The following is a 15,182-nucleotide window of genomic DNA, read 5'->3' on the forward strand; positions in this document are numbered from 1 at the left end:
GTCATAGCACTTCTCACACCATGAGTGTTCATTTCTTATCTAACCACCAGATTGGGAGATAGTAGATGTCTTGTATATTATGTATCCTGAGCACCTAACATATACCTGGATACACAGTAGCCATCCAAGGGGAAAAAATGAGTCCTGTCTGTAGTTTTCCTTAGTATTTATAATCTTGTCCATCTTCCAGGGCATTTATTCAACAAATAGTAATGAGCATCTACTATGTGCTGGGTACTGTGGTAAGTGCTGAAGATAGAAGTGACTATCACAGCTAAAGCCCCTATGCATGGAGATTAGATTCTATAAAGTCTCCATCCACACTCCCTTATATCCATTTGGCAAGAAAATATCAAAACATATAGTCGGGGAGAAAATAAGGATCCATGGATTGAGTCTGTTGTCCCTTTACTTTATAAAAGATAAGTTGGTCTTATTTAGTGTTTTCCCTTGATATTTATTTAGTACCTGATAGAGCTGGTGTCAACATTTTCATCTCATCTCATGGAACTGTATCTCCCTTGTTTGATTGTCCTAAATACCTGTACAAAGCAATTTTCTTTAAATATGAGACTACAACATACATTCTTATTTGCTAATTGAACAATGAATTGTATTTGTGATAAAAGTATTGCATAGAAACTAATATATGAGATGGGATTGGGAATTAGTAAGAGTAAATCCATATACCACACACTAAAATGAGTCAATTTCTTCTGAGCCATAGAATACAGGTATTTATAATTTACCTCTTCTCATTGCATAAGATAATGGCATTGCAACAAACCTTGATGGGAAGAAGCAAAATGTCCTGCTCTTTAACCTTGGTATTCAAATGATGAAATTATGAACTGGAACTAATCCTAATAATCTAAGTCAATGTGTAAAACAGTTTCCCAGGGTGACCAGCTGTATTGATGGTAGATTTTAAAGTATGAATTAAAGGAAGACTCAGGGCAACATCACACCCATTGGGAGAATCCCTTCACTACACATTTTGCTTATTTTTTCGAAAAGCCTCCCTTATTAGCATTGTTATTTGTCCTTCTGTACCCTGCATTCCTGGCTTTTAACATTGTATCCTGAATGTTTAGAAGTGGGGTAGAAGCTCTGGAAATAGGGAGAAGAAATTTTGGGGTTTCTCAATTAGGGATTGAAATAAGAATCCATGCCTGCCATATTTGAGGGACATCAGTGACAATTTAGAATGCAGTGAACATTGTGATATGAGAAGTTCTTGAAAGGTTTTACACAGAGGAGTGACCCAATTCAAATCATATTTTAAAAGGATGATTCTGGCAGTAGGTGACAAATGGGCTTTAAGGGGACAACATCAAAGAGGTAAGATAGAAATCTATTGCCAAAGTGTGAGCAGGAGATGGCGTGGGCTTAGCCCAGGATGGTGATGGTGGAACTGATAAGGGGTGGTTGCATTCTGGACTGAATATGGGGTATAACATAGACAAAGAAGTCAAGGATAACTAAGATTTTTGGCTTGAACAACTGGAAAGGTGAAATTATGTAATAGGAAGAATGGATGTGGGTAGGTGTTAAGAAATCAACAATTCAGACTTGGGCATGTACAGCTAAACCTTTAAATGGACTTACTAAGTAGGTATTTGAGGTTAGAAATCTGGAGCTCAGGGGAGAGGTAAAGACAAGAGATATAAATTTTATTTAACAATTTATAGATGGCATTTAAAGTCTTGAGACTGGATGAGGACATGTGGAGAGTAAGAGTATATACAGAAGAGAAGAAATCCAAGGATTGGGCCCTGAGTCCTCCAGCATTGGAGGTTTGTGTGTTGAGGAGGACCTGGTAAAGAAGGCTGAGAAGGAGTGGCCATTGGTGTAGACAGAGAATGAAAGAGAAAGAGGTGTCCTGGAAGCCAAGTGAGGAAGTGTTTCACGGAGGGCTGATTTTGATGCTGCTGATTGGATGAGAACTGAAACATGATCATTAGATTTGACAACCTGGAAGTCATTGATAACTTTCATAAGAGCTGTGTACGCACACACACACACATATACCAATACTTACACATCCCATGGGAAACTAGGAGAGAGAGGGATACATTTAAAAATATGGAAAATCTTAATTGATATATTAGGGTAAAGGGAATATGGAAAATATTTATATTATTCTAGTAATTTTTTCCTAAGTTTGAAATGATTTTAAAATAAGAAATTTTAAAAATAGAAAATGATAAGAAAGAAGTGAAGACAAAGTATATGGACAACACTTGTGAAAAGAAAGTATAGACATGGAATTATAGAGGGAGCAATTAGTGTGATTAAGGTAGGCTTTTTTTAAGCTGAGAGATGTTACAGTATGTTGTATGCTGATGGAAGTAATCCAGCAGACAAGAAAAAATCATAATGCCGAAGAGGAAGGAGTTGCTGGGCGTGTGCTTGATTTTTCAAATAAGAAAGGGCTTCTTCAAATCCCCTACCACCAAACATGAGAATGCATTCTACAACATTCTGAAGGGCACCTGTCCATGAAGACTCTGCTAGGGAAGAATTCATTTCCTAGTCTTTTCCAGCTTCTAGAGCCACCTTCCTCGTATTCCTTGGCTTGTGGCTCCTTCTTCCATCTTCAAAGCCAATGGTTTCCATCTTTTCTGTCTGACTCTGCTTCACTTTGTTTCTATTGCATGGCCTTCTTCTCTTCTGTCTGTCAAATCTCCCTTTGCTTTGTTTTTAGAATACTTGTGATTACATTTAGGGTTCACACCGATAATCCAGGATAATATACCCTACCACAATCCTTAACTTTTTCCATGGATAATAGAGTTCAAAGATTCCAGGGATGAGGATCTGGATATCTAGGGGCCATTGTTTAACCTACCCTAGTATTAAATCAGCACAGAGGGGGCTTTGCCCTTTCACTACTTCGGAGTTCATTCTTGTCTGTAATGAACTGATAGATGGAAAAGAGAAGAGTAATTTGAAAAGCATACAACGTTTTATAGAATCCTTTCATTCATAAAAGTATTCAGAGGAATTGAATGCTTTGCTTGGAGGCCCCATTCCTGCTGCTGTGGTAGTGGCTGTGGCCACACAGGTTAGCAGTTCCGGCTGGCCTTGCACACTGGCGGTGCTGCTGAAGTGGCCTATGCCGTCAGCCTCAAGGAAGTGTAGTGGTTTTCCAACTTGTGGTAATTTCCTTATCTGCTTAATTTAACTGTCTCAGTGGCCAGTGCTACAGAGTTTTTTAATAAAGAGGCCCTAGACTCAGCTCCAGATCCCAGGTCCAGAGAATCTGGTTGTAAACCTTTCTTTCAATTGACCCATGTAATTGAATTATTGGATGGTATTTTTCCATGCATCTCTATTTTATTATTTCTTTTCCATGTTGAACCCCAAAAGTTTGTTATGAAATTTGCTTTCTATCATCCTGAGAGGAACCTAGGCTAAACAAAACAAAATTTAGGATCCATAATCTCTAGGTAACTTCTACCAAAAAGATAGCCAACCTCCACATCCACTCTCTCTAACTCAGAGCAATATGCAGGGCCCTGAAATAGGCACTCAGAAGGTAGAAAGGCTAATAAGGAGAAGTGCCTCCACCTTGGGAGTTTATGATAAGTAGGACACATAGGTTGTGAGCATCCAAGCCTGTTATGAGACAAATGCTATAAGAAAGGTATGGGATGATATGGAAAATATCACTCTTGGCTGGGGTGAGGGCAGATAAACAAAAGACTTCTTGGATGTGTTTGGGAAGCTGAGACTTGCCCACAGACTGGATGAGGGTGTTTAGGAAGCACAGAGGCCAGAACACAAAGAAAATCCTGAGCCTGGAGACTGAGGTATGTGAGTGGAGAAGGGAAAGCCAAGAGTGAAAAGCAGATGTGGCTGGGGTGTATTTGATGTATTTGGTTCTGAAATGGCTAGCATGTGGAAAACTATAAAAAGTAGATAAGAAGTTGGGCCTGGATCTAAGAGACGGGGCTAAGACTGGAGACTAGAGAATTGGAGATTAGCCCAATAGGGTCACCACTAAAGTCATAGAAGTAGACACGATTGCTAAGGATAACATGAAGGTAAAAGTAAGGGACCCTCGCAGAAACCTACCTTGAGGATACGGGGAGCACCAACACAGGCATCAGCGTAGTTACAGGCAAACTGACAGCTAAACACACAAACCACTAAACACCCAGGGGGACAAGGAGATGGCATCGTGCAGATGGCCAGCAAAGAGAGCATTCCAGATGTCCTTGTCTCTAGCAGAGTCAACTGGCATAATGCCAACCCTGTCTCTCTGTATTTATCACTTGTGGTGTGAGTATATTCAAATGCCGTGTGAGGCATTCATGAAATTTGGCAGGTTTTACGGACAGCTGCTTAGAAAGGAGGGCAGGACAAGTTAATGTATGCAACTGAGTCCAGCTGGAAAAGCCCCTCAAAACCATGGCACCCTTTGCACTATGACCTATCCATGTATTTAACTCTAGTATTTAAACTAGGAACAATTGTATTGTCAGAAAACACCACTAAATTCTGTGAATTGGTTAGAACATCAAAATTGTGAGCGTGTGTCCATGAAGCAATCAACATAGTTAAGTGGCTTGACTGTTGCTGAGATTATTGGCAAATATTCCTTTGCTACTTGTCCAATCACTTTATCATCTGCTGGTGGTTATATACAGAAAAATGGAAGCAAGAGCTAAAAGTTTAAGAAAATGATTACAGGAAACAATCTCCAAATGGAGAACATTTGACTGTAAGTATTGAGTGCTGAGCTAAGCCAATTTTGATATTTATAATTTGTTAGATTCTGTTTGATGACTATCAGAAGAATGGCCTCTGAAGAATAGAATTCAGAAAGAGTACCTGCTTCCTCTTAGACAACTTTGCTATCAGGTGGCATGTTTCAATTAAAACAAATTTCAGACAGAATTCTATCCTGTGTTCAGCTATTTATTATAAGCAGGCATAAACACTTTTACTAAGACTGGTCAAAGTTCCAATTCTATGTTTTTTAAAGCACTTTGCATAAAATGAACACTCTGAGGCAAATGCAATAATATTCTCATGACAGGATCGATTTACCTTTTAGTCACATCAGATGAAGGGATTCTTCATCATGGGATAAGAGTAGGAGGCACTTGTTCTGAATAAAGCTGAAGAATTAGGTGCACTATTTGGCTGGTGGGTGTACCTCACTCTTATGACCAATTTGTGCAGGGGTCAAGGTACCTGTACAACATTTCTAGCTACCACGTCTTAAACACTTCTTATTTTACCAAAGATAAATTGTTTTTCTTATCCCTCTAGAGCAAATCCAGATAGCAATAGTTAAAGCACATGCCTGAGAAGTACAGACTACTGAATACACTATTTCGAGTGTTAACTCAGCACCTCTAGAGTGCAAATTAAGTTAACTTGCACATATACATATTCATGATATGATGTAAATGGAAGTGTATTAAGGTAAATTACAGATAATATAATTATTCTTTTACTTTTTTTTTTTTACATAAATAGAGCAAAAGCCACTGTGCTAAGCTGAATAATGGTTCTCAAAGATGTCCACATCTGAATCCCTGGAATTAGTACATATTACCTTAAATGGCAGAAGGAATCTTGAACTGGGGAGATTATCCTGGATTATCTGGGTGGGTCCTGAATATAAGGCCGAAGTGTCCTTTATAAGAGAAAGGCAGCAGGAGAAGAGACTGTGAAAGAGGCAGTGTGGTGATGGAAACAGACTGGAGCGCAGGAAGATGGAGGGAAGCTGTAGAATATAGGTGGCCACCAAAGGCTGAAAAATAAAGAAAGTAGATTCTCTCCTTACGGCCTCTAGAGAAAACCAGCCCTGTTGACACCTTGACTTTAGCCCAGTGAAACTAATTTCAGACTTCTGACTTCCAGAACTGAGACAGAATACCTCTAAATTCATGGCAATTCATTACAGCAGCAATAGAAAACTGATACAGCCATCAGTATTAATGGCAGGAGCATGTTGATCCAGCACATGGACATTTTCATGGGAGCTTTTCTGAAAACCTTTGCGATACATGGCGGACCGTTCTTAGGTTATTAACAAAAGCCCTTTATTGAGGGCCACGGAGAGAGGGGAAGTGATACAAAAGGTGCAGGTTTTAAACTGTTTTTAGGAACAGACTCAAAATCAGTCCCTGAATCTATAAAAAGTCAACTATTTCTCTGCCTCTCACCAGACGCAATGGGACTAGATCACCATTTAAATGAAAATCAAATATAATGAAGCCATGTTTTTGTTCCATTAAGCCCATCAGGATTGTATTCTGGCCAGGTACCAAATGAGCCAGGACTGCACTTCAGCAAATGGCTTGTCTGATAACAAGTAACTTACTCATTGATTCCGTTCCCAACCAAATAGGGTGCTTTATTGAACAAGCATTAGGCTGTCTTAGTCCCATTAGAGAATGTTAACATATCAAAATGGGACATTAAGTTAGAGGAATTCAGTTCCACAAAGGAAAGTGATTTTAAGAAACTGGAAACTATTGATTATCAAGTTAGAGAAAGGGAAACTGCCTGGCTTCTACTCTACAGCAAGATAGTATAGGGGAATGAAAACCAGCAAAACCTTTGTTCAGAGGGACTGTCAGTTTTGTATTCGAGTGAAAGCATTAGTAAAGCCTTGGTTTTGTCATGTCTATACTTGCTTCCAGGGTTATCACAAAAATTAAATAAGTATATTGGCTCAGTCCTTTGCACATAGGCACACAATAAATGGCAGTTGCTAGTTACAATAGGAGAATTAGGATCAGAACTTCAGGCAGAAGGAGATCAATACCCAAATGGCAGACCAGTGGATTGCTCTAGGGGGTCTCTAGATAAGCTCCTTTTATCAATATGTACAATTTTATGTACTACAAAGGAGAAAGTACATTTTTCTTTTCAAGTGAATTAGCTGTACTCACAAAGCAGAAAACAATCCCTTTCAACACAAAGGTAGTTCCTGGATTCCAGGCCAAATGCTACTTGACTATTCAGGTAGGTCATTTCATCTTATTAACTACCATTAATCCACTAAGTCAACATCTTAATACTGGCATTTTTATTTGAGCTAGCAGAAGGCTTTTACTCCCAGTTTCAAAACATACACTTCCCCTGGTTCCTAATGAGCAATACTGTAATCAGAAAAGAGGACAGGCAACCTAGAAGAGAAGTAGAGGAAAGAATGGTAAAATTGTTTATTCTAGGATGTTTTGGAGACATGAAAAAGTAGTGGGGATGGGTTTAAACTTTTAATATGGTTGCATGATTACTTTGTACTAAAGTAAAATGCTTCCTCTTCCCAGAGCTTTTACTGCAAGTGCACTCAACCAAGCACGTTTCAATTGACCTATAACTGAGGGTTAGCCAGAAGTTTCATTTGTTTGTAATGTGTAACCAGGTCTCTATGATTTATCAGACCAGACTGCAAATCTTGATGGAGAAGAAACCCAAGCTTCTGTTTGAACTGGAAATACTGGCCATTGGACACCTTCTAATATTATTGACTTTAGCTTTTTTTCTTTTCTCACAAGTTGGAAAATGATAAGGAAGAAAGCAACTTAACAGTAAAATGAAAAGAGTACACAGATGAAAGATTAAAAGGTGAAATGTTTTCACTCAATTAAGCCTGGGTTTAGGCCAAAATCCCATTCAGGTACTATAGCTGTTTTTTTTGTTTGTTTTTTAAAGCCTGTTGCCCAGGCTGAAGTGCAGTGGCATGACCTCAGCTCACTGCAGCACTCCATCTCCTGAGTTCAAGCGATTCTCTTGACTCAGTCTCCCAAGCAGCTGGAACTACAGGAGTGCGCCATGTTGGCCAGGCTAGTCTCAAACTCCTGGCCTCAAGTGATTCTTGCACCTCAAGCTCCCAAAGTACTGGCATTACAGGTGTAAGCCACCATGCCCAGCCCACAGCTGTCTTTTCCTCTCACCTTCCACATTTCAGTCTGAGGCAATGAGCAAGTGCCGAAATCCAAGAACAGCTCATTTCTTTTGTTCCTTAAGAGTGAACCTCCTAGTACAGTTTTGTAAATGTAAAATACATATCTCTTCTTAGAAATAAGTGGTGTGTTATAAATAATTACCTCTATTATTACATATGAGATGACAGAAACCTTGGGAAGGCGTGAACTCGAACAGGAAGGGAAAAGATTCCTTTTCTTGCAATCCAGCCCTGGTATCCTATTTCTCTGTTAGCATTTATTTATCCCTGTGTAGATGGAAGTCACAAGCTGAGGGTAGACAGCCAGCATCAGACCTGTAAACTATCTGTGTCCAATTGGACAATACTGCTGGTTTAAAAGATTGAACTGAAATTGGTATGAATATAAATTCTAGGGAAATATAGAAGCTTCTGGTGGCAGTAGAAGCCTCCTGAATTCAAATAACAAAAGCTCTCTCTGCTTAGGGCGAAATCCACACCTGCATCTTTGTTTTGGGCCTTTCGATGTTCTTTTTGCCTTTGGGCTGCCAAACTTTGAGTAGGCAAAGTACCCGTATACTCATATGCTTTAGCTGCTGCAGCAGTGATAGATGACATCTTTTTGCAATCATTTGGTACATCATTCATTCACTTTATATATTAAACTTAAACTTTTATTTTGAAATAATTTCAGATTTGCAAAAAAAGTTGCAAAGATAATACAAAGAATTCTTATACATCCTTTACCCAGATTCTCTAAATGTTAATATTACCATGTTTGCTGTATCAAACACTGTGTATAGGTATATGTATGTGTCATGTTATTTTTCTGAAACATTTGAGAGTAAAATACAGATATGGTGCCCATTTACCCCTAATGCACAAGTATTTTTGTTGCAGACAAGCACATTCTCTTATATAGCACCGTACAATGATAAACATTAGAAAATTATCATTGATACAAAACTGTTTTATGTATAGAACTCGCTTAAATTTTGCCAAGTGTTCAATTAGTTCTTTATAGTGTTTTAAAGAATTGTTTTATTCTTTAGTAAAGGATTATTTATATGTGGTAAAATTTACCCTTTTTAGTGTATAGTTTTATGGGTTCCAGCAAACTCATAGGAGGAGGCCTCTGATGGTCTGGGCCTGGTTTCCTGACCCTTTGCAAGTAGTAGGGCATCTCTAAAGATCTGGGCCCAGGATTCATTCTTGCAAGGTTTATGCAGTTTCCTTCAAAAGGAAACAGAATATGGTTTGAAAATTCATATGGTCCCCAAATTCACATGTTGAAATCCTAACTCACACGGCCATTGGCCATCGTGTTAGGAAGTGGAACCTTGCGGAGGTGAAATCATACCTACTCACAGGTCACCTCTGCTCCCAGGGATAGGATTAGCATCCTTATAAAGGAGGCCCCAGGGAGCTGCCTTGTCCCTTCTACCATGTGAGGACACAGCAAGAAGGTGCCACTTGTGAACCAGGAAATGGATCCTCACCAAATGCTGAATTTGTCAGTACCTTGATCATGGGTTTTCTAGCCTCCAGGACTGTGAGAAATAATCTGCTGTTGTTTATAAGCAACCCAGTCTGTGGTATTTTGTTATGGCAGCACAAACAGACTGAGACATGTCAGTCTGTTTGCACTTCCCTCCCCAGGCTGCTTCCCTCCCCAGGTAGACACCACAAGGGAAGCCTACTCCTGACCCTAGTCCTGGTCCTAGTCTTTCTCTTGAGCACTGGAAAACTCCCTGAGAAAAGTCTGTGAGTAGGTATGATTTCCCCTTGTGCCTGCAGCTCCCAGGGGTCCCATCCTCTCATGCTATCCCATACTCAGCCTTTGGCAACTTGTTAAAAATTTTAGCTGAATTCTTACCAGCTTGTATAGCATGTGGCACCTCTACCAGGTAAGTGAATGTCCAAGCTTGTCTCTCCTTAGAGGATCTTGACTTTCCTTAGGTGCTGAATTGGCTGGTTGCTCTGCAACCATAGCTGTATGATAATTCAAGAAAAGCTGTGACTTGACAGATTAGTTCTCATTTTTTTGTTATTGGGGTTTTAAGAATGAGAGTAGCATTTTTTCTCTTTTCTACACACTGAGCAGAAGGCAGATGTCCATTTTACATTTTATGATCATCTATAAATTTGATTTTTTTTCTTGCCATACCTTACTGAGAAAACATTTGAAGGAAAAACCATTGTTTCCTGATGTATCAGTAATGCAAAAAATAAATCAATGAAAATATTCAGGTAGATGTGCATTATTTTTGGAAATTTATCTCCCAGAGAACAAGCAGTCATCTGAAAAATGAAAATGATCACATCGTTAGGACACATCTAATGTGGTGATATAGTGATTAATCAGGGTTTGAAATTTAATTATACCTTCCAATAGGTTGTTTCCTGCAGTTGCTTCTGACCCACACTCAAATCATTGTTTGTGATTTTCCTGAGACTTATACATTTTAAAGTATGATTGGATAACATTCACCTCTGCCAAGCTCAGATGTAGATTTATTTGCTAAAGGCTTTTAGCTAGATAGTCTACTCTGAAAGTTATAGGAATTCTTTAAGTATTTTGAAGGGAAACTAGTGATTAAAAAGAAAAACTAACTGCCTTTGTTATAGGGAAATCCAGCTGCCTGGAACATCTATAGTGTTAACAGTTGTATGGAAAATATTTATATTATGAAGTCATGCAAAAGAAATTCCTGAACATTATCCTAACATGATAATTTGCTACTCTGAGATTGTTTTTTTCCCTCAGAGAATGGCTATGAAGCCCCAATAGGTTTTAGCTATTTTAGGAAATTGTGTCATTTCATGAAGGCAGCTAGTTAGTCATAAACATTTATTGGACACCTTCTGTATTGGATGCCGTAGGAATCTGAAATGTTGCAAAAGAAATAATTAATCTGAATAATTGTCAGGTATGGCGTTTTCTCTGGATCCACTTTGTCTAAACCTGTAACTCCCAGTGATAATTCACCATCATACCATAGTCGCAGCTCCTCTGTTTATCACACAGTTCTATCCTTTGAGGTTGGGACAAAGCCAACTATGGATTTCCTCTTAGTGTTCTCCCATGAGCCTTTAATCTCTCTTATACCTGGCCAACTGGACTCCCCAACTCAGGAACATGGTCTGACACAGTTCCCCCACAACTCAAACCTTCTACCAGGTACCTCATTGAATGAAAACGTCCTCATTCACCTCCACAAAAAATCTAAGAAAACAAATTTATACCAAACTGTACTTTACCAAGACATCTTTCTTAAGAGGATATCTTTCCTATAATATTTGTATATGTTTTCCTTTTGATTTGAACAGAAGAAGACGGTATAACCTCACACAGGTATCTGTCTGCAGTCCTGCATATCACTCTGGGAGCTGGCTCCTAGTCTGTATGTAGGCAGACTCTGCCAACATTCATGTTCAGGAGCAGGCTGCAACGAGCATAGTGAGGTTGTTCTGTGCTATCTCCACATTGCTGCCTATTCATCTTCATGACACCTGTGTTAGGAATGCCATCTTTGGAAACAGGACAAATTTTTCTCTTCTCCTTTTTTTGGTTGAATTTTCATCTTGTAATTCCAGTGTCAGCTTAATGTTTAGCGCTTATTTAACTGGTACAAATCCCTATCCAGGGTTCTGAGGCTCTCAATGACATCAAGTTTCTAGGTAGGAAAAGATTACAGTAGTCCCTTCTTATCCGCAGAAAATATGTTCCAAGATTCCCAGTGAGTGCCTCCTTGGATAGTACCAAACCCTACATATACTATGTTTCTTTCTATATACACATACCTATAATAAGGTTTAATTTAAAATGAGGCACAGTAGGAGATTAACAAGAACATAATAAAAGAGAACAACTATAAGCAATATACTATCATCAAAGTTATGTGAATGTGGTCTCTCTCAAAATATCTTATTGTACTATACTCACTTATTTTCCAACCACGGTTAACTTTGGGTAAGTGAAACCATGGGAAGAGAAAGTGCAGGCAAAGGAGGATTGCTATATTCTCTCCTGACTTTAAACTGAATACAGAAGACCAATCATCCCTAATCATTCTCTCTAAGAAACTAACAGAGGAAGCACTCCTTCTTCTGGGTAAGCCTCCTTAGGTGGGCCTAAGACACTGTAGTGCAACACTGCTTACCCATTCCCAGTGGACCCAGTATGTTACTGCTTGGGCTTGGCTCAAGAGATACCATGGTGAAAAGACTTTGAGTGAATTAAGTTCTCTGTAGTCTGACCACTGTAAAGAAGTTGTTTTAAGTCCTCTGGTGTTGAATTGGGAAGCCAATACTGTAACCCAAGACCTACAATCAGTTTAGAAACACTTGTCAGAGAATAAAAAGAACCTTAGAGTTCAGTCAAGCCGATGTGCCACAGAGGTTAGGGATGGGTGTGAGAAGAGTCAAGCCCTTCTGATCCGCCTGCCTTGGCCTCCCAAAGTGCTAAGATTACAGGTGTGAGCCACTGCACCCAGCCAATAACATGCGTTTTTTAATGTACCAGAAAATATCGAAAAATGTAAAGAAGATGAAACCCACCTTTACAGCTGAAATAGCAGCTATCTGTTAGGTGTGAACTGGTTGATATGTTCATAGCTTGAAATCAGCCATAGTAAAAAGTATTTATGCCACAGAAAGAGGGAAATGGTAGTTCAACTTCAGAGAATCAGTACTTGTGTTCATTTTATTTTGTACCATTTAATACAATATTTGTTCTGATGTAAGAGTTTCCTCCTAGGAATGTGTACAAGTGTGCAAAGGTATATAAAAGAATATTCATTAAAATATTATTTTAAATACAGAAATATTAGAAATAACCTAAGTGGCCATCAAAAGGCTAATGGATAAGTTGTATTCAGTTATTTAGTGAAATACTATATAGCAGAGAGAAAATCAACAAATTAGAACCTCATGTATATGTATATATATAGAAATATGTTTAAAATAGATAATATTGAGATTTTTTAAAAAAAAATTGAATGCATAAATATATCACTTGTTGGAAATTTAAAATAGTAAAAACTGGGTGCAGTGGCTCATGCCTGTAATCCCAGCACTTTGGGAGACTGAGGTGGGCAGATCACCTGAGATCAGGACATCGAGACTATCCTGGTGAAACCCCATCTCTACTAAAAATACAAAAGTTAGCTGGGCGTGGTGGTACACATCTGTAACCCCAGCTACTCAGAAGGCTTGAAGGCTGGGGCAGGAGAATCGCTTGAACCCGGGAGGCAGAGGTTTCAGTGAGCTGAGATCACGCCACTGCACTCCAGCCTGGGTGACAGAGGGAGACTCTGTCTCAAAAAAACACAAAACCACACAAACAACAAAAAAAATGATGTTATTATTTTGGAATGTAGTTAAAGCATAAAAATATGAATACAAATGGCAAATATGATTTCAGATAGAGATTTCCTCTCTCAGGGAAATAGGACTGGGGATGAGTACCTAAGAGGTTTGAATTGTATCTACACTATTTTATTTTTTAACATGGTGGTAGACAGGTGTTTACTTTATTCTATATAATTTTTGTTCTGAAATATTTTATAACAATTTAAAAAAGAATGGGCCCATTTGATTTAAAAAAGCTTAACAGCCAATCAACAAGGTAAAGAAGGCTCAGGGATCTTGAGATGCTCAAAGTTACAATGATCTCCAAGCAAACCTAGGTGGTCCCTTCCAGGAGGGCCTCATAAATCTTATCATGCCTCCTGGAGAAGTGGCTCTCAAGCTTTAGCATGCTTATGGCACCTGTGATTCTCATTTAGTTGGTTTGAGGTTGGGCCTGGGAGATGGAATTTTTGTCAAGCACACCAATGATCTGGGTGGGGGTGATCAGGATACCTTTGAAAACCACAGATCAATCCCCAGGAGCCCATGATCCTTCAAGTCTTTGCCAGAGACTCATCACTAATAATTATCCAGCATCAAATAAGAATTGAGTATAGGATCCAAGGAGCATTAGAACTGTGACTTTGTATACTTGCTAGTAATTGTTTCTGTTTCATGCTCAACGTCATGAAACCCCCTGGAACCTGTGTGGTTTTGCTGGGGCAAGAAAAAATGTTAAAGTATGATGGAGAAACCTGCAAACAAGCCTTGAATGTCCACAAATTATCAGAGATGGAACTAATAGTGTAAGGGGAATTACATAAACAATAACTTGGCATTAATTGTGAATGGATGCCATTATATACTCTTCCCCCCATTACTAAAATAACATTTTTTCTTTTCTTTCTTTTTTTTTTTTTTTTTGAGACCAAGATTCATTTTTGTTGCTCAGGCTGGAGTGCAGTGGTGTGATCTCAATTCACTGCAACCTCCGCCTCCCGGGTTCAAGCAATTATCCTGCCTCAGCCTGCTGAGTAGCTAGGACCACAGTTGTACACCACCATGCCAAGCTAATTTTTGTATTTTTAGTAGAGATGGGGTTTTGCCACGTTGGCCAGACTGGTCTCAAACTCCTGACCTCCAGTGATCCACCTGCCTTGGCCTCCCACACTGCTGAGATTACACGTGTAAGCCACTGTGCCCAGCCAGTAACATGTGTTTTTTAACATACCAGAAAATATGGAAAAATGTAAAGAAGAGGAAATCCACTTTTACTACCACAGCTGAAACAGCAGCTGTTATGTGTAAACTGGTTGATGTGTTCATAGCTTGAAAAAAGTCACAGTGAAAGTTATTTACACCACAGAATAGGTAACTGGCATAAATGAGCCCTCACTCCTATCCTAGTCTTAGTTGTTAAACACTTGCTAGCAAACCGTTGAGCCATACACATACACACACACATATGTATTTATATATATGTTTATATGTCTATTTTCCCCCAATATTTAGATAATACTATAATGCAGCTTTAAACTGTGTGTGTTTCTGACCCAAAGAATATCTGAGCTATCTTAGGAAATTAATAGAACATCTCTTTCTCATATCCTGTGTAGGGGGAACAAGGACCACAAGGCTTTCCAGGGCCAAAGGGCACAATGGGCTATGGCCTCCCAGGCCAGAAGGTAAGTATCTCAGGATCTTAGAGAAATGCCTAGGCTTACAATCTCAGTAGCTTAACTTTCACTTTGGAAGAACCCTAATATATGTGTCATGCCTCCCCCTACAACTCTCAGAAGAAAAAAAAATCTACTTGAAATTAAATCCTTATGCATCGCTTTTTCTACCTATAAATAGGTTTACTTTATAAAATGTCCTTCTCTTTGAGAGGTTGAAACAGGGGGATTGCTTGAGG

General features: G+C 39.0%; 1 protein-coding gene across 7 annotated transcripts in view; it reads left to right on the forward strand.

Annotated features, from left to right (window-relative positions):
• Nucleotides 1–15,182, forward strand: part of COL28A1 (collagen type XXVIII alpha 1 chain) — a 207,582-nt gene that overhangs the window by 168,591 nt on the left and 23,809 nt on the right. For all 7 annotated transcript variants that reach the window (XM_032287127.1, XM_032287128.1, XM_032287129.1 and 4 more), the window contains one exon: nucleotides 14,884–14,952. In XM_032287127.1, coding sequence (XP_032143018.1) covers nucleotides 14,884–14,952 — 69 coding nt within the window. The remainder of the gene's footprint in view (nucleotides 1–14,883; nucleotides 14,953–15,182) is intronic.

This window comes from Sapajus apella, unplaced genomic scaffold (assembly GCF_009761245.1).
Source record: "Sapajus apella isolate SASKATOON/1434 unplaced genomic scaffold, GSC_monkey_1.0 scaffold19, whole genome shotgun sequence".
Classification (NCBI taxonomy): Eukaryota; Metazoa; Chordata; class Mammalia; order Primates; family Cebidae; genus Sapajus; species Sapajus apella.